At 40.3% G+C, this 24,726-nt stretch overlaps 1 protein-coding gene across 1 annotated transcript in view; it reads right to left on the bottom strand.

The window, feature by feature from the left end:
* COL22A1 (collagen type XXII alpha 1 chain) overlaps positions 1-24,726 on the bottom strand; it is a 208,921-nt gene that overhangs the window by 137,299 nt on the left and 46,896 nt on the right. Inside the window, exons 4-12 of the mRNA XM_070748335.1 lie at positions 23,451-23,574; positions 19,263-19,538; positions 15,816-15,896; positions 12,349-12,462; positions 10,259-10,303; positions 8,273-8,326; positions 5,853-5,891; positions 2,816-2,869; positions 332-385 (exon numbers count right to left, since the gene is read on the bottom strand). Coding sequence (XP_070604436.1) covers positions 332-385; positions 2,816-2,869; positions 5,853-5,891; positions 8,273-8,326; positions 10,259-10,303; positions 12,349-12,462; positions 15,816-15,896; positions 19,263-19,538; positions 23,451-23,574 — 841 coding nt within the window. The remainder of the gene's footprint in view (positions 1-331; positions 386-2,815; positions 2,870-5,852; positions 5,892-8,272; positions 8,327-10,258; positions 10,304-12,348; positions 12,463-15,815; positions 15,897-19,262; positions 19,539-23,450; positions 23,575-24,726) is intronic.

Here is a 24,726-nt window from a genome sequence, read left to right on the forward strand (position 1 = left end):
ATAAGTAGCTATGTTTTGTTGAGTTGTTTTGCTCAACTGTTCCTGTGAAATATCTAGTCATAGCACAGCATTTTAATGGATGACAACTGAAATTCCTCCTCGGAGCTTCCCAGAACAGATAATCTATAAGAAGTCTGTTTGCTCTCTTAGCCCAAAGATAAGATTGTTGAGGTTAATAACCTGTTTTCTTTTTTTTAAATTTGTTTTCTTACATTTGGACCCACAATATTAATCTCCTAGACATGTTCCTTTCAATGAAGATTGATCCAAACACTTGGTTTACACTACAAGAGAAAGAGGATTAAAAAAAGAGAGGAGTAAAAAAACTTACAGTTTCTCCTTTGCCTCCATCCCTCCCTGGGACGCCAGCTGTACCAATAGAACCCTAAAAGAATACAGATTACAATATCAGAATTAATGCAACAGCTTTACCAATGGAACCCTAAAGGAATACAGATTATGACAGCAAAATTAATGGGAAAGCATAATCATGTTTTAAAATAGCATTGGCTAAAAGCAGAAAACCTGAGTAATAAAGACAAATCTGGACATTCTGACCACATTAATTTGTGGTCTCAGAGGTGGTATATCATGTTACACCAACACTCCGCAGTCTGCATTGGTTGCCGATCAGTTTCCGATCACAATTCAAAGTGTTGGTTATGACCTATAAAGCCCTTCATGGCACCGGACCAGATTATCTCAGGGACCGCCTTCTGCTGCACGAATCCCAGCGACCAGTTAGGTCCCACAGAGTGGGCCTTCTCCAAGTCCCGTCAACTAAAGAATGTCACTTGGTGGGACCCAGGGGAAGAGCCTTCTCTGTGGCGGCCCCGGCCCTCTGGAACCAACTCCCCCCAAAGATTAGAATTGCCCCCACCCTCCTTGCCTTTCGTAAGCTGCTTAAAACCCACCTCTGCCATCAGGCATGGGGGAATTGAGACCCTCTTCCCCCTAGGCCTTTACAATTCTATGCATGGTATGTATGTATGTATGTTTGGGGTTTTTTTATATTAAAGGGCTTTTAATTATTTCTAACATCAGACTACTATTGTACACTGCTTTATTGTTGCTGTTCGCCACCCCGAGTCTCCGGAGAAGGGTGGCATACAAATCTAATAAATAAATAAATAGATAGATAGATAGATAGATAGATAGATAGATAGATAGATAGATAGATAGATAGATAGATAGATAAATATAATCCGTTCCAAAATTCAGTGAAATAATTATTTGACAAATGCTATTGGAGTAATGTGTTGTGATGTCAATTTCCAATGGGTTCTGGGACTAGTTTATAAATAACTAATAGCAATATCTTTCTTAATGAAGAGATCTATAAATATATCAGCAGACAATATGTTTGTTATTTTCAAAAATGGGGCAAAATCCACTTGAATTTTCCTATGAAATTCTTCATGTTCTCTGAACTTGGTTGTTTGCTTGGAGACATTTCATTATTCAATAAGTAGTTTGGGCTGCCAGTTTTGGTGATAGAATAACAGAGTTGTAAGGGATCTTGGAGGTATTTTAGGTCAATTCTCTGCTCAAGCAGGATATATTATACTATGCAGACAAGTTGCTGTCCAGTCTCTTAAAAGCTTCCAGTGATGGAGGACCCATAACTTCTGAAAGCAAGCAGTTCCACTAGTTAATTGCTTTCACTGTTAGGAAATTTCTCCTTAGTTCTAGGTTGCTTCTCTCCTTGATTTGTTTCCATACATTGTTTCTTGTCATGCTGTCCGGTACTTTGGAAAATAGGTTGAGCCTCTATTCTTTGTGGCAGTTCCCCAAGTATTGTAACAGTGGCATATCATATGGTGTGGTTTCCGTCCTCTTCCTTTCCATATCTCCACTAAAACTGACAGACCATAATAACACACACACACAATCTGCAAACAACCAAGCTCAGGGAACAGCAAGGACTCTACAGTTCAACCTTGAGCTCAATCATTATCTTCTACTAATATATTGAACATGTTATTATGATTCAAACAGTTGGTCACCAAGATTATGAGTTCTGTTTTCAATTTCTATTGAATTTTATGTTATGTCATACTTAATAACAAATAATAACAACAACAAAAACAGAGTTGGAAGGGACTTGGAGGTCTTCTAGTCCAAACCCCTGCTTATGAAGGAAACCCTACACTACTTCAAACAGATGGTTATCAAACATCTTCTTAAAAACTTCCAGTGTTGTGGCATTCTCAACTTCTGGAGGCAAGCTGTTCCACTGATTAATTGTTCTAACTGCCATGAAATGTCTCCTTAGTTCTATGTTACTTCTCTTCTTGTTTAGTTTCCACCCATTGCTTCTTGTTCTACCCTCAGGTGCATTGGAGAATAGGTTAACTCCTTCTTCTTTGTGGCAACCCCTGAGATATTGGAACACTGCTATCATGTCTCCCCTGGTCCTTCTTTTTCATCAAACTAGCCATGCCCAGTTCTTGCAAACGTTCTTCATATGTTTTAGCCTCTAGTCCCCTAATCATCTTTGTTGCTCTTCTCTGCACTTTTTCTAGAATCTCAATATCCTTTTTGCATTGTGGCAACCAAAACTGAATGCAGTATTCCAAGTGTAGCCTTACCAAGGCCTTATAAAGTGGTACTAACAATTCACATGATCTTGTTCGTTGGTATTTTTATTGCATTTGATTGAATTGTAGAAAAAAGTCATAAAATCACAGCTCTTGTATATTATCTTGGCATTCATTTTATGCCCCAGAATTTTTTTAATTTTATTGTATTGTTTTGTGCTTTGTTGTGTTGTGTTGTGTTGTACTGTGTTTGTTTTTATTTTATAGATGGTTACCTTTTCTCCTCTCTCACCCATTAAGCCAGGTAAACCTTGGGGTCCCTTTTCACCCTAAAAGAGAGGAAAGGAAAATATTTGTGTAAAATGTAGCATTCTCCTAAAATAGGTGAGAAGAATACAGGCATTAAAATCCACAAGGAACCCAGTTATACATCTCCACCCCATGTCCAGTCAACGAAGCAGTGGAAGTGATGTGCCGGTGCCTGGAGTCTGTTGGGGCCTGGATGGGTGTCAACAAACTCAAACTCAATCCAGACAAGACGGAGTGGTTGTGGGTCTTCCCTCCCAAGGACAATTCTATCTGTCCATCCATTACCCTAGGGGGAGAATCCCTGGCCCCCTCACATTAGAGAAACATCTTTCAGCTGTGGCAAGGGGGGTGTTTGCCCAGGTTCACCTGGTGTGCCAGTTGCGGCCCTATTTGGACCGGGAGTCATTGCTCACAGTCACTCATGCCCTCATCACCTCGAGGCTCGACTACTGTAACGCTCTCTACATGGGGCTACCTTTGAAAAGTGTTCGGAAACTTCAGATCGTGCAGAATGCAGCTGCGAGAGCAATTATGGGCTTCTCTAAGTATGCCCATATCACTGCAACACTCCGCAGTCTGCATTGGTTGCCAATCAGTTTCCGGTCACAATTCAAAGTGTTGGTTATGACCTATAAAGCCCTTCATGGCACCGGACCAGAATATCTCCGGGACCGCCTTCTGCCGCACGAATCCCAGCGACCGGTTTGGTCCCACAGAGTTGGCCTTCTCCGGGTCCCGTCGACTAAACAATGTCGTCTGGCGGGACCCAGGGGAAGAGCCTTCTCTGTGGCGGCTCTGACCCTCTGGAACCAGCTCCCCCCTGAGATTAGGATTGCCCCCTCCCTCCTTGCCTTTCGCAAACTCCTTAAAACCCACCTCTGCCGTCAGGCATGGGGGAACTGAAACATCTCCCCCTTGCCCATGTTGTTTTGGTGTTAGATTGATTGTGTGCTTGTTTTTTAATATTCTGGGGCTGTTTTTTATGAATTTTTTAGCTTAAAATTGTAATTGGATTGGTGGGTATTGGATTTGTTATTATGTATTGCTTTTACCTTGTTGTGAGCCGCCCCGAGTTTGCGGAGAGGGGCGGCATATAAATCCAATAAATCTAATCTAATCTAATCTTGTTGGTATTTTTTTAAAACGAACTTCATCACAGGGTTGGCTAACAAGACGGATTTCTCAGTTTCTCAAGATTTGTATGCCAATTTTTGCTCCAATGTTTCCTGCCAGGCAAAATTTCCCACCATATCAAGGAAGCCAATAGATGTCACTGCATAGCCACGAAAGGCTGCTTGCTTTCTTGGGAAGGATGAAAAATCAAAATAAAACGTTGCAGGCCCTTCTAAAGGCAGGAAAAGCCAAATAAACTTACAAGCCCATCAGCTCTCCCACGAATTCCTGTGGTGGCTGAGAGATCAGCTGCTGAGACAGGCAATTACGGGATCTCTAAACAAGTATAGGCTCAGTATTTTGGGTCAGTGGATAAAACAGAAACCCTGTAATTGCTGTGTTCCAAAGGGGAAAGGAAAAAACACACACACACACTAATCAAATCAAAACACAAACCTTAGTTTTCTTATCTGATCCTCTGGGACCGCCTTCTGCCGCACAAATCCCAGCGACCGGTTAGGTCCCACAGAGTTGGCCTTCTCCGGGTCCCGTCAACTAAACAATGTCGTTTGGCGGCACCCAGGAGAAGAGCCTTTTCTGTGGTGGCCCCAACCCTCTGGAACCAGCTCCCCCCAGATATCAGAGTTGCCCCCACCCTCCTTGCCTTTCACAAGCTCCTTAAAACCCACCTCTGTCGTCAGGCATGGGGGAATTGAAATTTTCCCTTACCCCTAGGCTTATAGAATTTATACATGGTATGCTTGTATGTATGAGTGGTTCTTTAGATTGGGGGTTTTTAGATTATTTTAAATATTAGATTTGTTCACATTGTCTTTTTTATTGTTGTTAGCCGCCCCGAGTCTTCGGAGAGGGGCGGCATACAAATCTAATAAATACAAATACAAATACAAGAGAACTGGCATTCTGAGGCCTTTTAAAGCCCTTTTAAAGATGGATGGGTGGATGGAGTGAGAGACAGAGGTGGAATGCCCAGGGGAACAATGAAATTTAAAAGATAATTCCAAATTCCAAGAGGGTAAGGGCCTTCTGGATATTTGGTGAATGCTATTCTATAGGGTAGATACTACTACTACTACTACTAGATCCTATCAATTGACATAATTTATTAGAGGGGTCCTAGAAAGCACCCAAACTATCTGATTTGGTGAGATTGGCAGATATCTCCGGGACCGCCTTCTGCCACACGAATCCCAGCGACCAGTTAGGTCCCACAGAACTGGCCTTCTCCAGGTCCTGTCAACTAAACAATGTCGTTTGGCAGGACCCAGGGGAAGAGCCTTCTCTGTGGCGGCCCCGACCCTTTGGAACCAACTCCCCCCAGATATCAGAGTTGCTCCCACCCTCCTTGCCGTTCGTAAGCTCCTTAAAACCCACCTCTGTCATCAGGCATGGGGGAATTGAGACTTTCCCTCCCCATAGGCTTATAAAATTTACGCATGGTATGTCAGTATGTATGATTGGTTTCTAAATTGGGGTTTTAAATTAAGTTAAATATTAGATTTATTTACATTGTATTATTATTGCTGTTAGCCACCCCAAGTCTGCGGAGAGGGGCAGTATACAAATCTGATAAATAAATAAATAAATAAATAAATAAATAAATAAATGAATGAATGAATGAATGAATGAATGAATGAATGAATGAACGAACGAACGAACGAACGAACGAACGAACGAACAAACGAACGAATGAATATCCTTTGGGAGTGGTGGTCCATTAATAATATCTGGCCTCATGCCTGTTGGAGTTTGGAAGGTACTAATTAGGATTTTGAATTTGCACCTGGAATGAAACTGGGAGAGACACAAAATTAACACAAACTAGACCATATACTCAAGAGGTTCTTCAACCTATGTTTTTAACGATACCTTTTGTCCTTTTTCTGCTCGTCCAAATACGTCCCCACCCTGAAAAGAGAAATGAATAAAACCAGGATCAGCAGATGCAAAAAAGATATACGAGGTCAGAAATAATGCTAAATGATAATAGATTTGTCAGGCTACGGAATAGCACACTGATTAATTGAACATATTCAATTAATAAATAATTGCATCTCCTGCTACATAGTATTAAGGTTGAAAAAGCAATGTAGTTCTCAGTTTTCTAAGCCCGGGATTTCTAGTCTGGTTATGTAAGATATTCAGTTGCGAGTAGAGGAGTGGAGGACTCTTGTAGTAATGGACACTTTTAAATGTATTTATGTCTGATATGCGGTATGGGTTCCAGATAGATGAGCTATATTCAAGGATTGGTCTGGCAAATGTTTTGTATGCTCTGGTTAGTAGTGTGATATTATCGGACAAGAAGCTACATAAGATTAGCTTACCAACTCTTGAAGTCTTTTTGGTGATGTTGTTGCAGTGGGCTTTGGCACTTAGGTCATTTGTTATGAGTATCCCAAGATCTTTGACAGAGTGAGGGTCATCTGTAAGGTCTTGTTTATTCAGCTTGTATTTGGTGTTCTGATTCTTTTTGCCAATGTGCAGGACAGAGCATTTGTTGGTTGAGATTTGGAGTTGCCAGATGTTTGACCATTCTGACACAGAGTCAAGGTCTTTTTGGAGGGTAGCAGTGTTGTCAGTGGTGTTGAAGAGTTTTACATCATCAGCAAAGAGAATGCAGCTGCTTGTAATGGTCATTTATATAGAGTATAAATAGTGCTGGTCCTAATACGCTGCCTTGGGGTACACTGCTACACTGCTGTTAACAGGAGTGGGATTAGATAGGTGCTCTCTATTTTGACCACTTGTTGTCTGTTTGACAGGAGCACAGTTATCCAGTCATGTAGGGGTCCAGAGATGCCATAGGAATACAGTTTCAGAAGTAGTTTATCATGAACCACTGAGTCGAAGGCTTTACAGAAGTCTATGTAAATTACATCTATTGATTTGCCCTAGTCAAGTTTGAGGTCTATATGTTTTTGCAGTGTAGTAGTTGTAGATTGCAGGATAATTATTTTATCCTATAACCAAATTGCTTGTTTAAAAGTAGGTTGTTAGTTTCCAGGTGGAGGGTTTATGATTGATACCATGTGACACAGCATAGAGAGATTGGTCTGTAGTTTTCTACTAGATTGGAATCTTCCTTTTTGAAGATGGGGATGACTGTGGCTAGTGACCATAGGTTTGGTAAGGAACTGGTCCTGTAGGATTTTTCAAAGATTATGCTTAGTGGTTCAGCTATGGCTGTGGAGACCTTTTTCAGGAAGTATGCACATTGTCTATTAGGTTCAATTGACAGAGGAGGTTTTAGGCTGTGCGATGTGTTTTCAAAGTTGTCTTCAGTGAAGTCAAGTTGTGTTAAATTGTGAGTATTTGTGGCATGTCTAGGGAATTTGGGGCATGAGCTGTTGCTGTTTACAAAGATTGAGACAAAGAATTAGATTAGATTAGATTTATTGGATTTATATGCCGCCCCTCTCCGCAGACTCGGGGCGGATGTGTCGAAGAGGTTAGCTTTGACTGTTTCATCATAGCATTCTTTGTTGTTGGGTCCTTTTAATAATGGGAGGGGTCTCGAGTCCTTGAGTTTGTTGTAGAAGGCACGGTTGGATTTTGTGCACAGAAGGTTTTCCTCTTGTTTACTGTGATAGTTGGAGCATTCTCTCTTTATTTGGTGGCATATATTTTTGTAGCATTTTTTGATGTTAGCTACACAGTCTGCTTTGTTTTTTTGCCAAAGAGGGATTTTTTTTTAGGATTTTAGCTTTCTTATTGATATGGGTAGTTTGTTGTCCTTGGTTATGGTGGCTTTTTGAGATACATGTAGACTGATAGTTCTTTTGATTTCGAGCAATAAAATGTTATAGAAGTCATCAGCAGTGTTACAGCCAGACAATAGAGTTTGCCAGTCAAGGTCGGCCTCTATGAGTTCATAGTTGGCTTTTTAAACGTTGTTGGGTGTCCCATTATTCTGGGGGTTAAAGTCCACAAATCTTAAAGTTGTCAAAGTTGGACATCCTGCATATAAATAGAATTTATAACTATGTTTAGATGATTAATGATGTTGGCTCTCTGAAGAGGAAGTCTCTACCATTTGCTTTTTCTATGATGAGAAGGTCAGAGATGTTATTGTGGGCAGAATTCATGAGACTACTTTAGATCTCCCCTCCATACTAATTATTTTAAAATATTCAACTGGGGTTTTCAATATCTGGATTTAGAATGTTGGTTTAAGTTAGTCTACCAGGACCTATTCTGATTTTTAAAACTGTGTGAGTTTTCTCACAAATATATGATTACATTAGGATTAAAAAAAATAATATTTAGGATGTCACAAATTTACTTACTGGTTCTCCTTTGTCTCCCTTTGGGCCAGTAGGTCCAACTGATCCAATGTCTCCCTTGACAAAAATAAAGTTATGTTAGCAAGAAGGAGATGGTTTTCTCCCAATGAATTTTATTACCGTAGCCATTAAAAAAAAAAAACTTCATAGTGAAAGATGCATTCTTTATCTAACATGGAGAGGGAGGGAGGGAGATAGGGAGGGAAGGAAGGAAGGAAAGAAGGAAGGAAGGAAGGAAGGAAGGAAGGAAGGAAGGAAGAGTAGTAGTAGTAGTAGGAATATAAAGGATTGCGTAAACAGGACTTGTAGCCAAGAATATTTCCTGCAAATGCTGAAATGGTATCTGCTATTTCCAGAGCTACAGAGTTAGTCCGAAAATATGCATCTACAAATCTTATGAATAAATTAGAATAAATAAACCTACAATGTATCTGATCCTTGGTCTTATTGTACTGTCTTGTTCTAGTGCGCAATGGCCTAAATTCTAATAAACTAAGACATCAACCTAACTATAAAGTATTTACAGATGCCATCTGCAAAAATAGCAATGGAAACTATTAAATCATTGGTGAAAAAAACATTAAAAGAATACAAAAAAATTTAGATGCCTTTAATACAATGCCAGTGTCAAATAAACCACTCAAAACATTTGACCAATTGTTTAGGCAGGTCTTCTTTGAGTGTTAAAAAGGGATCTGTATTATATCTGGCACTGTTTTAAGATGCTGTGGAACACTCTAAATGGAATGAATTTTCAAGGTTGATTTCTTATGCAGATATCCTGTTCAATAATCGCATTTCATTCTATTAAGTTGGCAGAAGATTAGCATTTCTGGAATCGTCTTGCATTCCAGCCATTGTTAAGATGATAGCTATTAAAAGATAAAAGTGTTATGGCCATCAGACTTTTTTTCTTTTAGCAATTTCTCATGTCTTTCTGTGAAAGCCTCCCTTATTAGTTAAAGTGCTACAATTAATATATTATATACATATTTAGTTTTTTCCCGAACACCATCACTCTGCTAAACAAATAATTCCCTCAACAATGTCAAACTTTTTACTAAGTCTGCACTTCTATTTCTACTAGTTTTTTCTCATCATTCCTATCATCTTTTTCCTCCCACTTAGGATTGTACTACTGTAACTTCTTGTTTGTATCCTAAGATTTTTATTAATATTGATTGTGTCTTCATTTCTTATTGACCCCTATGACAATTATTAAGTGTTGTACCACATAATTTTTGACAAATGTATTTTTTGTTTCATGTACACTGAGAGCATATGCACCAAGACAAACTCCTTGTGTGTCCAATCACACTTGGCTAATAAAGAATTCTATTCTATTCTATTCTATTCTATTTTCTATTCTATTCTATTCCATTCCATTCCATTCTATAATAACATCTTAATATGGCTAGCTGATGAGAGCAAAATAGCTTGAAATAGATCTATAATGGTCTTCCTTCCTTTTCATTATCAGCAAAAATATGCCAGACATACAAACACTCTCTCTCTCTCTCTCTCTCTCTCTCTCTCTCTCTCTCACACACACACACACACACACACACATGGGGACAGGGAAGAGGAAATAGTTAACTGGGGCTTTGCAGTCAAAACAAGAAATTTTCCTGTGGGAACCAAGGTCGTTTTAATAGCTGCCTGGGAGAGGAGGAGTAAAGTAACCAAACAACTAGCCAGCACCTCTATTGGACAATGTGATTGATGACTTGAGAGAAGGGGGAAATTTTCACTTTTTAATTAGGTGAAAACCGTGAGAACTTTCCAAGTCGGTTTTCACCAGTTGTGCCAATATGAGGTACTCAATAAATTGTCCTTTAAGGAATCCAACTTTCTCGGAGTTCTGCTTTCAATGAGTGCATTACTTGGAATGCCGACATAGAGGAGTAGACAGAAAAGATGAAATCCCTAAGAAAGTAGATGCAGCTGATGTTTCACTTTTCAAAAATACATTTTATTCCTAACACCAACCTTTTGTCCTCTCAAACCTTCAAATCCAGGAAGGCCTCTCTCCCCCTGAAGTGAAAAATAGAGACGGTTTAATAGCAAAATTCACCATTGCTTCTCACTTGTTATGAATCCTGACTTAGTGAGCACTGTGTTGCTGAAGTCGTAACTATTGTGTGCTTGTGTATTATTGTGGTTGAAGCTGAAGTATCATTGACAGATAGGACATTGTAGCAGGTAATTTTGTGTACTACGCTTGAGTCAGAGGTGGCCTGTTTCCAACTTCTGGTGGGCCCAGTAGGCTTGTGCTTTGCTCTCCAGAGGCTCCAAAGAACATAAGAACATAAGCCCTGCTGAATCAGGCCAAAGCCCATCGAGTACAGCATTCTGGGTCATACAGTGGCCCACCAATTGTCCATGGGGATCTTGAGCAGAAAGAGAAGGCAAGACTCTCCCTTTCCCCTGGCCCCCAACAAATGGTATCCAAGGGAGCCCTGCCTGCCTCAACCAACATAGAGGTGGCACTTGGACATCTTTTTCAATACACTTGGCATCCATGAATCTGTCTAATCCTAGCTTGAAGCTATCAAGGCTGACAGCTGTCACGACCTCTTCTGGAAGTGAATTCCATAAAACAATGACCCTCTTGGTGAAGAAATATTTCCCTTGATTTGTCATCGCTTTCTTACCTATGACCTTTAGGGAGTGCCCCCTCGTCCTAGTATTGTGTGATAGAGGAAAGGATTTTTCTCTATCCACCTTTTCTATCCCATGCATGATTTTATACAATTCGATCAAGTCACCCCTAAAACGCCATCTTTCAAGGCTGAAGAGACCAAGGTGTTGCAACCTGGTTTCATAAGGGAGGTGGTCTAAGCTTCCCTAGACTGGGAGAGGGCAAAGACACCCTCTCCCATTCCTCCAGAGGTTCTCTGGAAGCCAAAAACACCCTCCCAGAACCTCTCTGAGAGCCAAAAATCAGCTGGCCAGCACACACATGCACATTGGAACTGAGCTAGGGCAATGGCTTGCATGCCAGCAGATATGGCTTCCTGTGCCACCTGTGGCATCCGTGCCATAGGTTCGCCATCACTGTTCTAGATTGTCCAAGCCCAAAACTTTTAGCCTGATAACATAGGGTATTCTGTTGTGAGTAAATGACTGGAGTACTTTTCCCATGGAATACCTCTGGACTTTCAAATTTATTAATATCTGATATAAAGTGTAGATTCCACGCACATGAGCTGTATTCAAAAATTGGTCTAGCAAATGTTTTTTTATGCCCTAGTTTACAGTACAATATTACAGCAGAAGAAGTTTCACAAGATTAGGTTGAGAACTTTTAATGGCTTTTTGGCAATGCTGTTACAGTGACCTCTGGCACTTAGATCATTTGAGATGAGTACTTCTAGGTCCTTGACAGAAGGAGGGTCATCCTGGGCCTAGAAAGTTTAGAACTAAGACGCCTTAAACAAGATCTATGTATTGCCCACAAGATCATATGCTGCAACATCCTGCTTGTTGGCGACTACGTCAGCTTCAACCACAACAACACAAGAGCACACAACAGATTTAAACTTAATATTAACCGCTCCAAACTTGACTGTAAAAAATATGACTTCAGTAACCGAGTTGTCGAAGCGTGGAACTCATTACTGGATTCCATAGTGTCATCCCCAAACCCCTAACACTTTATCCTTAGATTATCTACGGTTGACTTATCCAGATTCCTAAGAGGTCAGTAAGGGGCGAGTACAAGTGCACTAGAGTGCCTTCCATCCCCTGTCCTATTGCTCTCCTATATCTCCTATACCTGTCTTATATTCCTATATCTCTTCTTCTATTCTTTCATTGATATGTTCTATTATTATACCTTCTTTTCTATTATTTCTTAGATATATTTTGCTATGAGTATCTCCTCTATAACCATCATCATGTATTTTACTATGTGTATATAGATATATACCCACTAAAACCCTCATTGTGTATTGGACTAAATAAATAAATAAATAAAAATAAAGCTACGAGGTGGTATCTACCCAACTTGAATTTGGTGTTCTGCTTTTTTTTTTTTTTGGCCAGTGTAAGACCAAGTAACCACAACAAAAACAAACCTTTTCTCCTGGAGGACAGGAGCAGTTGACTGTCTCGGTAGGTCCAACATACTCATCTATAACAGTTGGTGTAATTACAGGAGGGGGCCCATCTGTAGCCGTGGTCACTGTACACTACATTAGTAAAAAAATCAAAAACAATAACAACACTGTGTAAAAAGGATTTGAATACGATTTTGAAAAGAAAACTTTCGTAAACTTCTTAAAACCCACCTCTGCCGTCAGGCATGGGGGAATTGAGACATCTCCCCCGGGACTATACAGTTTATACATGGTATGTTTGTGTGTATGTTTGCTCTTAATAATTGGTTTTTTAGTGTTTCTTAAATTATTAGATTTGTTTTACATTGTCTTTATTATTGCTGTGAGCCACCCCGAGTCTACGGAGAGGGGCGGCATACAAATCTAATAAATAAATAAAATAAATAAATAAATAAAAGATGGGTATAGACATGTTTTTCATGAAAAAGAAATAGTTCACTTTTATCAACAATTTATATCTGGAGGACATTGGGCACCACAATTGTGCCCAACATTTCTGTTGTTAAGTGAGACAGTCATTAAGTCAGGCCCTATTTGGACAGGGAGCCTTTGCTCATGGTCACTCATGCCCTTATCACCTTGAGTTTCAACTACTGCAACACTCTCTACATGGGGCTACCTTTGAAGAGTGTTCGGAAACTTCAAATTGTCCAAAATGCGAGCAGTTTTGGGCCTTCCAAAATATGCCCACATCTCTCCATCACTCCGTGGACTCCATTGGCTGCCGATTGGTTTCCAGACACAACCCAAAGTGTTGGTTATGACCTATAAAGCCCTACATGGCATAGGACAAAGCTTATTTGTAAATTGAAGATTACCTATATACTTCCCTGGAATGCCGGCTAGTGTGTTCATGTATCTCAAATATAGAGTAGCCCTTCAGTCGGAAGACATAACTCTACATGGGGCTACCTCTGAAAAGTGGTCGGAAGCTTCAGATTGTGCAGAATGCAGCTGCGAGAGCAATCATGGGCTTCCCTAGATATGCCCATGTGACACCAACACTCCGCAGTCTGCATTGGTTGCCGATCAGTTTCCAGTCACAATTCAAAGTGTTGGTTATGACCTACAAAGCCCTTCATGGCATCGGACCAGAATATCTCCGGGACCGCCTTCTGCCGCACGAATCCCAGCGACCAGTTAGGTCCCACAGAGTGGGTCTTCTCCGGGTCCCGTCGACTAAACAATGTTGTTTGGCGGGACCCAGGGGAAGAGCCTTCTCTGTGGTGGCCCCAACCCTCTGGAACCAACTCCCTCCAGAGATCAGAATTGCCCCCAACCCTCCTTGCCTTTCGTAAGCTCCTTAAAACCCACCTCTGTCGTCAGGCATGGGGGAATTGAGATATTCCTTCCCCCTAGGCCTATACAATTTATGCATGGTATGTTTGTGTGTATGTTCGGTTTTTAACAAGGATCTTTTAAACCCTGCTGTTCTGTTTAGAAAAAATCCCTAATCTTATGTTCCCGGGTCTATTTGACCCGGACTGCAAATTAATCATTTTAGGTACTTATATTTGGTCTTTTTAAAAGCTTTTTTCACCTGGAAACAAGTTTGAACATTTCTGCACACAATGGAATGAAAATTGAACTGAAAAAATTAATCCTTATTGGTTTATTTTGCACATAAATGTGCCTCCACCCCGTTTTTGTGAAATGTTTTTCAATTTCTGGATAGTTTTGCTTGCAAAATGCATTCTATTTTACTGAAGTTGGTGTGGGATTGGTAGCTTGAACATTTCTGCACACAATGATATGAAAATTGAAATGAAAAAAGTAAATCTTATTGGTTTATTTGGTGATATAATGCATGCCCCCCCATTTCTGTGAAATAGTCTTCACTTTATGGATAGTTTTGTTATCAAAATGAATTCTATTTTACTAAAGTTAGTGTGGGATTTGTAGCTTGAACATTTCTGAACATAATGATATGAAAATTGAACTGGAAAAATTGATGCATATTGGTTTATTTTGCACATAAAGTTATTTCAATTTATATAAAAATATGCTGTTAATTTCAAACTTACATACTTTTTTTTAGTAAAATGGATTTCTTTCATAAAATTAGTTCTCTGGCTACAATGTGGTTGATTTTCAAAAGGATATTCCAAATATTTCTAGACAAATATGTATAACAAGTGACAATAATGGCACACAGCAAGGCCGAGGGGGGTGGCCCTTTTGTGGCAAAAATAAACCAATAAGAACCATTTTTTTCAGTTCATTTATATTTTTCTTATGTTCAGGATTGTTCAATTTAGTATATCAAACTTTTTGGGGGAAAATTCCTTAGGGATTTGTAGCCTTAAAAAATATAAATTGACACAAAATTCAGAAAGGATGGGGGGAGGGGCTTTTTGATCAAAATAGAAATATAAGTCTCAATTTTTCCAGTTCAATTTTCATATCATTATGTTCATAAATGTTCAAACTAGTTTTCCAGTTGAAAAAGTTTTCTAAAAGACCAAATTCAAGTACCTAAAAAAAATCATTTTGGTCCGGGTCTATATGACCCGAACAGACTAAACGTGACTTTTTTTTTGCCCAGAAAAAAAATTTTTCCCCCACCCCCACAAATATTTTTTTGATGATCAGCATTGTTAAATTGAGTAAATGAATGCCTAAGATTTTAAAGAATATTTCGGATTTGGAGCATAAAAAAATAAAAAGTGAAAATGGTTGCAAGCAGCCGGGGGGGGGGGCTTATTTCTGATGTTAAAAAACCAGTAAGAATCATTTTTTTTCAGTTCCTTTATATTTTTCTTATATTCAGAAATGTTCAAGCTACCAATCTCACACCAACTTCAGTAAAATAGAATGCATTTTGCAAGCAAAACTATCCATAAATTGAAAAACATTTCACAAAAATGGGGGGGAGGCACATTTATGTGCAAAATAAACCAATAAGGATTAATTTTTTCAGTTCAATTTTCATTCCATTGTGTGCAGAAATGTTCAGACTACTTTCCAAGTGAAAAAAGCTTTCAAAAAGACCAAACATAAGCACTGCAAATGAAGAGTTTTCGGTCCGGGTCAGGGTGACCCGGGAACAGAAGATTTGTAACTTTTTTTGCCCAGCAAAAACTAAGCCCCCCACCCCCCAAAAAAAAATTCTCATAGAGAGAACCCCTGAAATGATGAACAGTCATGAAATTTCAAGTTTCAGATATGCAGGGAAAATTTTTTACAGGGACTCAAACTTGGCTTCGGGTCACATACGACCCGAACAGAACAGCAGGGTTTTAATTATTTTAAATATTAGATTTGTTATATGTTGTTTCATTACTGTTGTTAGCCGCCCCGAGTCTACGGAGAGGGGCGGCATACAAATCTAATAAATAAATAAATAAATAAATAAGCAAGGAGCCATTGTTAACATGGTATTCTCACAAGCCCATTTGCAAAGCAGGTCTACATTTTAAACTTACAGGCCCAGAAGGAAGATCACAGCAGGTTTCAAGCTCAGCATGTCGTGAATCACAATAAATAACCATCCGCTGAAGGTCAAACTGAAAGAAAAAGAAATGATTAAATTATTATTAGAGTTGAAAGGGACCTTGTAGATCATCTGCCCCAACCCCCTGCTCAAACTGGAGTCCCCACACTATTTTGGATAAATGGCAGTCCAAGAAGTCTCAAGTGTTGGAGCTCTCACAACATCCTCAGGTGAGCTGTTCCACTGGTTGACCACTCTCACCCTCAGAAAGTTCCTCCTTATTTCCAGGTTGAATCTCTCCTTGGTCAGCTTCCATCCATTATTCCTTTTCTGACCTTCTGGTGCCTTGGAAAACAGTCTAACCCCCTCCTTTCTATGGTAGGCCCTCAAATATTGGAACATTGCTATCACGTCATCCCTAGTCCTTCTCTTTACCAGACTGGCCATGCCCAGTTCCTGCAACTGCTCTTCATATGTTTTAGTTTCTATTTCATGAGCAATAGGGCTGTACGAATCCCAGCGACCGATTAGGTCCCACAGAGTTGGCCTTCTCTGGGTCCCGTCGACCAAACAATGTCGCTTGGAGGGACCCAGGGGAAGAGCCTTCTCTGTGGCAGCCCCGACCCTCTGGAACCAGCTCCCCTCAGATATTAGAATTGCCCCGCCCTCCTTGCTTTTCGTAAACTCCTTAACACCCACCTCTGTCGTCAGGCATGGGGAAACTGAGATATTCCTTCTCCCTCTCAGGCCTATACAATTTATGCATGGTATGTTTGTATGTATGTTTGGTTTTTATAAGGGTTTTTAGTCATTTTTAATATTAGATGTGTTTCATGTTGTTTTATTGTCGTTGTTAGCCGCCCCGAGTCTGCGGAGAGAGGCGGCATACAAATCAAACAAACAAATAAACAAACAAACAAACAAACAGACAGACAAACAAACAAACAAATAATCAAATTTCAAGGTCTAGAAATCGCATATGCTAAAGATCGTAGGAAAAAAGATTCCAATACATTTTGTCTTCAGAAAACTGCAAATAGTTTTCATTTCAGTTCAGTTTATGATAATATTTTAATCTGTGTAGTTTTAATGTCTAATGCTTTAATTATCTTTTACTTGTATTTTTTAATTTGTCATCCAGAATGACCTTGTAGGGGAGATAGATGGCATAAAAATTGAATAGGGTAAGTACACAAAATAAAAATAGAAAAACTGTTTTCATTTTTCTATCTGTGGCCACTGGCTAAACAGAAAATAGAACGTAGAATAACAGAGTTGGAAGGGACTTGAAGGTCTTCTAATCCAACCCCCTGATCAGGCAAAGCAATCTATACCATTTCAGACAAACGATTGTATAATCTCTTCTTAAAAACCTGCAGTGATGGAGTACCAACAACTTTTGGAGGCAAGTCATTCCTTTGATTAATGGTTCTCAGTGTCTGGGGAAAAAAATCCTTAGTTCCAGATTGCTTCTCTTCTTGATTAGTGTCTAACCATTGTTTCTTGTCTTGTCTTTTGGTGCTTTGGAAAAGAGTTTGACATCTCCAGTTCCTTGTAAAAATCCCTCAAATATTGGAAGACTGCTACCATGTCCCGCATAGTCATGAAATGTTAAATCTGTCATTTTTTCTGTACTGCATTGAAGATATTATATTGCCACACAGTTATTGACAATTTGTAATGGAATGACCAATGCTGTATACATAGTTTAAATAAATGCACTTGACATTTTAGAAATATGATTGGTGGTTGAACTAATCCCACCCCATCCTCTTTTTCTGGGGTGAGCTTTGCCCCTGGTGAAGAGACATGGTGGCTCAGTGGCTAAGACACTGAGCTTTTCAATCAAAAAGGTTGGCAGTTCAGTGGTTCAAATCCGCATAACGGAGTGAGCTCCCGTTAGTTGTCCCAGCTTCTACCAATCCAGCAGTTCAAAGCCCATAAAAAATGCAATGAGAAAAAATGGGACCACCTTTGGTGTGAAGCAGTGATTGGCTCAGAACCGGTAGAAAAAATTTGGTCAGGCACACAGAACAGAACCAGTAGAAAAATTTACGATTTTTTTCTTTTTTCCTCTTCTGTAGTGATGGGCGAACCCAACGGTGTTCGGGTTCGGCAGGTTCGACGAACTTTATGCAAAATTCGGCTGAATCCAAACCGAACCCGAACAGGGAATTCCAACAAGAGATTCTGGGGGCGGAGCTTTGACGTCACATATACTGGCAGGTTGCTAAGGACACCAAGGTGATCACTTCCTGGATTCCATGGAATCCAGGAAGTGATCACCTTGGTGTCCTTAGCAGCCTGCCGGGGATGTCAAGGCTCCGCCCCCGGAATCTCTTCGTAGGAGGGATTCCCCAGCTCCTTCAAAGGGAGGTCTTCACCTAAAAATAAACATTGTTATTTTTACGAAAAAGGACACCGCAGCAGCACTGCAAGCAAAGGGCAGTCCTTTCACGTAAAAATAAACAAACACTGTGGCATCCTTTTTCATAAAAATAACAGTGTTTATTTTTACGTGAAGACCTCCCTTTGAAGGAGCTGGGGAATCCCTCCCACGAAGAGATACCGGGGGCGTAGCTTTGACATCACCAGCAGGTTGCTAAGGATGCCAAGATGATCACTTCCTGGATTCTATGGAATCCAGGAAGTGATCACCTTGGCATCCTTAGCAACCTGCCGATGACGTCAAAGCTCCGAACGTGACCCCGAACTTTGCCAAAAGTTTCAAAAAATTTCGGGCTTGTGTTCGGCATACCGAACATCGCAAAATTCGGTATGGACCCGAATTGTGCGGGTTCGGTTCGCCCATCGTTACTCTTCTGGGCTCTGAGTATGTTTTTCCTATCATAGTAAATGAGGTTGAATGTGTATAATTTTAGAAGAGCTATGCATGCATATGTGTACATACACTTTATATAGCAGATAATGTATATTTCTGTGTGTTATATGTATGTACACATATGGCATATATACATAGAATTAAAGAGTACATTTTGGATGTTCAGTAATAGTAAATAGATAGTGAAATTGTATCTCTTTGAGGCTAGGAGAGGCCAGGCACCCTAACCCTAACCCAAACCCTTCACATGAGTGACAGTCAAGTTGGCCACTCATATGACCTTTAAGCCACCCCTGGTCACATGATCATCAAGCCACTCCCACCTGGTCACATGGCTGACAAGCCATGCCCACAAAATAAGCCACACCCACAGTGTAGTAGTAGAAATTTTTGCAGCCCTTAATAACTGGTGTGAAGGTCACAGTGCTCTGTGCACCTTCAGTGTTTAGTCATGCTGGCCACATGACCACAGAGATGTCTTCGGACAATACTGGCTCTTCAACTTAAAAACAGAGATAAACACCGCCCCCTAGAGCTGGCAATGCCTAGCACGCTTGTGTGGAGGAACCTTTACCTAAACTTGTCTCTGGTACTTACGTCAATTGGCACACTGTCATAAAGGCGTTTGCCGATCACCGTTTTCCCTTGAATGTCAATATTTTCTCGGTCTTCAATAGGTAACGTCTGGACCAGTTTGCAATCAATGTACAAGGAGACCGTCTGGGACTGGATGCTCAGTGCAATCTTATGCCAGTTACGATCAAACAGGTCACTGACGCGTCCATTTTTGAAGACGACCCTCACAGCATCTCTGGTGAGTCCAATTGCATTGTACTCCAATGCTTTGTTCTCCCCATCCAACCGGATAGAAACCTTCGAAAGCAGACATAACATTATAAGGACAGGACTTTTTAATGGAAACAGCAGCAGCAATGAACTTCATCTACACATATAATGTGATTTGCAGACTCCAGGGATCCACCCACTCTACAGACATTCCCAAAGATGTTTTTTTTCCAAAACGCAATAGGACTTTCTTTATTTGTTTTTTTTTCCCTTTTGGAAAAAAAAAAATCATTCATCCAAAAAGCTTCTTCAAGGTACAGTGGTACCTCTACCTAAGAATGCCTCTACTTACGAACTTTTCTAGATAAGAACCGGGTGTTCAAGATTTTTTTGCCTCTTCTCAAGAACCATTTACCATTTACAAACCTGAGCCTCTGAAACGGTAACTGGAAAAGGCAGGGAGAAGCCTCCATTGGGCCTCTCTAGGAATCTCCTGGGAGGAAACAGGGCCAGAAAAGGTGGAGAGAAGCCTCTGTGGGGCCTCTCTAGGAATCTCCTGGGAGGAAACAGGGCCTCCACCCTCCCTGTGGTTTCCCCAATCACACACATTATTTGCTTTTACATTGATTCCTACGGGAAAAAAATTGCTTCTTCTTACAAACTTTTCTACTTAAGAACCTGGTCACATAATGAATTAAGTTCATAAATAGAAGTAGAAACATAGAAACATAGAAGACTGACGGCAGAAAAAGACCTCATGGTCCATCTAGTCTGCCCTTATACTATTTCCTGTATTTTATCTTAGGATGGATCTATGTTTATCCCAGGCATCTTTAACTTCAGTTACTGTAAATTTACCAACCACGTCTGCTGGAAGTTTGTTCCAAGGATCTACTACTCTTTCAGTGAAATAATATTTTCTCACGTTGCTTTTGATCTTTCCCCCAACTAACTTCAGATTGTGTCCCCTTGTTCTTGTGTTCACTTTCCTATTAAAAACACTTCCCTCCTGGACCTTATTTAACCCTTTAACATATTTAAATGTTTTGATCATGCCCCCCCCTTTTCCTTCTGTCCTCCAACTGTATTCCTTCAGAGAGGGGTGGCATACAAATCTAATAAACTATAAACTATTCCAGGCATTCAGTGAAACCCTGGGACATAGAAATATTTCCCCTCCACAACCTTATAGCATATATAATTTCAAATATCCAAAGTTAAGCTAGACTACTGATGAGTTTTTAGACACCTCCTAGTTGAGTATTTTTGTGAAAAAGATGGTTTGGTTTGGTGTTTTCTTACTCCAGAATTTTCTTTTTTTTTCAGTTTGCATTCTAGCCTGTGGATTTTTAGTCATTTCCTTTCTGAGTACCCACAAGCTGAATCTTTCTCAATTTTGCAGCCTATGAGGCAGTAAAATAAGAATTGTTTCCTATATCCTTGGAAAAGCACTAACATTAGCAATAGGACTTATAGGTCTTAAACTTATATATCGCTTTGCAGTGCTTTTACAGCACACTCCAAGCGGATTACAGAGTCAGCCTACTGCCTCCAACAATCTGAGTCCTCATTTTACCCCTCTTGGAAGGATGGAAGGCTGAGTCAACCTTTTTTTTTAAAAAAAATGTATTGTTTTATCATAAAAAAATAAAATACAAAACAGTAAAACAAACAAAATGAATCGAAACAGAAACATACTTTCAACCCCAACAATGATATCAACAAAGAAAAAATAGTGTACAAAAATGGAGGAAAAGGTGTTCAATTAATATTTATTGATATTAATATTATCTATATCTGTATCTGTATCTGTACCTGTATCTGTACCTGTACCTGTACCTCTATCTATCTATCTATCTATCTATCTATCTATCTATCTATCTATCTATCTATCTATCTATCTATCCATCTATCTATTTATTTATTCAATTGATTTGTATGCCGCTCCTCTCCGAAGACTCGGGGCGGCATACAAATCTAATAAATAAATAAATACATATCTACTGTATATCTCCATCTCCATCTGCCTGCCTGCCTGCCTGCCTCTCTCTCTTTCTCTCCCCCCCCCCTCTCTCTATCATCTATCTAATATTAATATTTAACCTGTAGCACCCATCCTGGCTAGGTGCTGGAAGAAAAGAAAAAAGCAACAAATTAATCTTCCCTTTTACAAATGTATACTGTACATATATAAAAAGAAAGAGGAAAGAACAAAGAAGAAAAATCAGTCAACAGATTGAGGAAAACATTACCCTAATCTTCAAATCCCTCTGTTAACCAACAATTATTATATTTAGTAAGTAGAAAGTGCATAATTGGATGGCAAAATTGACTCCTTTAGTTAAAGATAATGGACTAGACAGCTATATAAGAGACTGAAAACTATTTAAGGCTGAGTCAACCTTAAGCCAGTAATAATCAAACTGCTAGCAGTTGGCAAAATTAGCCTGCAATACTGCATTCTAACCACTGCACCACCACAGCTCTGGGGTCAGCTGCAGCCAGGCTGAAATACATCTCTGCATTCAGGTATGCCTCCATACATTTACTCACAAGCATCCAAGCCCTTGTTGCAGATACCTGTGTTATCTGAGCCACACCCTGGTGCTTTCAAGGACTCTGTCGATGTCCAGAGGCAACTTCACCCCACCCAGTCTTGTGAGCTTACAAAAAGCTAATGCTAACCCCGAATGGGGAAAGGTGTGTAGCACGAAGCATGAATGTAAATCACCTACAGACAGAGAAGTGGAGGTGATGCGTGCAGGCTGGCATCTATCGCAACCTTGCGTGAGGACTTCCATTCAACTGCCAGGTCTGCAAGCTACGGTGAGCAGCAGGTCCTGATAGAAATCCTGCCAGGTGCTTGGAGATTTGCTGGAAGCTCAGTAGCAATTACAGAAAGGAACAACCACGCCAAAGCCGTACCTCATCCCAATTATCACGAAAACATTTGGCGAAAGGGTGTATGCTGCTTGTAAGACTTCGTTTAAACTGGGTATAAAGGACTGACTATTAAAGACATGTTTAGTTGGCAGCATCACCTTGCAAAGATCTGGAGGGGTGGGGGGTGGGTGATCCACAGCAATAGCCTGTAGATGAGGAAGGTGTGTGTTATAATTAAGTGTTGTGTTTAGAGTTGCCACGTTGTGCTGTGTTGAGTCCTTGGAGAGCAAAGAAACTTAATACAACCAAGACAATTCTGAAGCATTCTGATCGAAATCAGATTAATATCCTGGTGACTAGTGTTGGGAAAGTTCGGGTTCGGGTTCGGCACCTGAATTTAAAAAAAAGTTCGGGTTCAGCACCCAAACCCAAACCCGAACATTTGCCGAACTTTCAAGTTCGGCGCTCAGGAAAACGCCAGGAAGCGCCACCACCCAGCTGTCACCTTCCAGAACAGTCGGGGCACTTCCCGGTGCTCTCCCGAACCCAAACTTCTGGGTTCGGCATTCAGGAGACCGCCGAGAAGCACCCTTGCTGTTTCTGAAGGTGACAGCTGGGCGGTGGCGTTTCCCAGAACAGCCGGGGAGCTGTCGTCCGATCGGGAAGTGCAAAAGGAGGTGGGGAATCCCACGAGGGTATTCCAGGGGTGGAGCTTTGACGTCACTGAGACGTCCTTCCTGGAGTCCCTGTTTCAGCCAGCTCCCGAACGCTGAACCCGGAAGTTCGGCAAAAGTTCGGGTTCGGGTTTGGGAGAACACCAGAAGCACCCTGGCTGTTTTGGAAGGTGACAGCTGGGTGGCGGGGCTTCCTGGCAGTCTCCCAAACCTGAACTTTTGCCAAACTTTTGCAAAAATTCTGGTTCGGGTTCGGTATGCCGAACCGCACAAAGTGTTCAGGTGTTTGGAGTTATTTCTTGAAGGATTCATTATGGTGTCAGAACAGTACATAACAAGTTTTGTTAATCAAGGTGTGACAGTTGATAGAAATCTAACAGTGCTGCACAATAAGTTGGAAAGAACTAATTCAACTTCTTAAAGGCTGAAAAAGCAACCTTACCTGCGGTATGCCATATTTGTCAATGATCTGCCAAATGTACCAATCTTCTCGCCTGGATGACTTACGGAATTTGAAAGTGGCGACAAAAGCATACTCATCCGGAAGTCCTTGTGGGAAGACATCTCTGGAGGAAGGAGGTGGGGAAAGAGAAAGAAATGAAAAGTATTTAGGTTACATACATCTAGGCAACCATTCTTCATGGGAGAATAAATTCTTTGTTTCCTGCAGTATATAATGGTTATTCATCAAGCTGACCAATAGATATGTAGGAAACACTAACTCTCATAGCAGAGAAAGAAAACGGTAGCTCCTCTATATGTTTTATGTTATATTTGTAAATGTCTTTGAAAAATTAATAAAAAAATATTTTTTAAAAAAAAATAAAAAAGCAGAGAAAGAAGGAAGGTGATATTTACGAACTTAATTCGTTCCATGACCAGGTTCTTAAGTAGAAAAGTTTGTAAGTAGAAGCAATTTTTCCCATAGGAATCAATGTAAAAGCAAATAATGCATGAAAACCCATTAGGAAAGAAATAAAAGCTCGTAATTTGGGTGGGAGGAGGAGGAGGAAGAGGAGGAAGACAGTTGCTGCCAAAGGACTTTAAGGTTTTTTTAAAAAGAGGGACTCTAAGGCGGTGAGGAGGAGCACGTGCCTCCCATAGACCCGGCGCGAGGCTGCCTTCCATACACTGCACCAGAGAGAGGAACCCAGGGGGAATGGCAGGAAACTGGCTGGGCCTTCATGCCGCTCTCAAATTTCCTGGGAAATTTTTCTGGGATCGGATTCTTAAGTAGAAAATGGTTCTTAAGCAGAGGCAAAAAAACCCCTTGAACACCTGGTTCTTATCTAGAAAAGTTCTTAAGTAGAGGCGTTCTTGGGTAGAGGTACCACTGTATCTGCAATAAACAGTTTAATGAGAGTCTATGTAAAGTTTTGCTGGTACCATGGCTACTAACTATGGATACTTAAGTTTTCAAATCTTTGGACATTTTGCTACTTTCGTAAACTACTCAAGACTCACTTATGCTGCCAGGCATGGGGAGTTAAGATATTCCTTCCCCCTAGGCCATTACAAGTTATGCATGGTATGTTTGTGTGTATGTCTGGTTTTATAATAAGGGTTTTTAGTTGTTTTATTAATTGGATTGTTACATGTTGTTTTTTATCATTGTTGTTAGCCGCCCCGAGTCTATGGAGAGGGGTGGCATACAAATCCAATAAAAATAAATAAATAAATAATAAATACTTCAATAATCGTTGGCAGTATGTATTGGA

The sequence above is a fragment of the Erythrolamprus reginae genome, chromosome 3 (genome assembly GCF_031021105.1).
Source record: "Erythrolamprus reginae isolate rEryReg1 chromosome 3, rEryReg1.hap1, whole genome shotgun sequence".
Classification (NCBI taxonomy): Eukaryota; Metazoa; Chordata; class Lepidosauria; order Squamata; family Dipsadidae; genus Erythrolamprus; species Erythrolamprus reginae.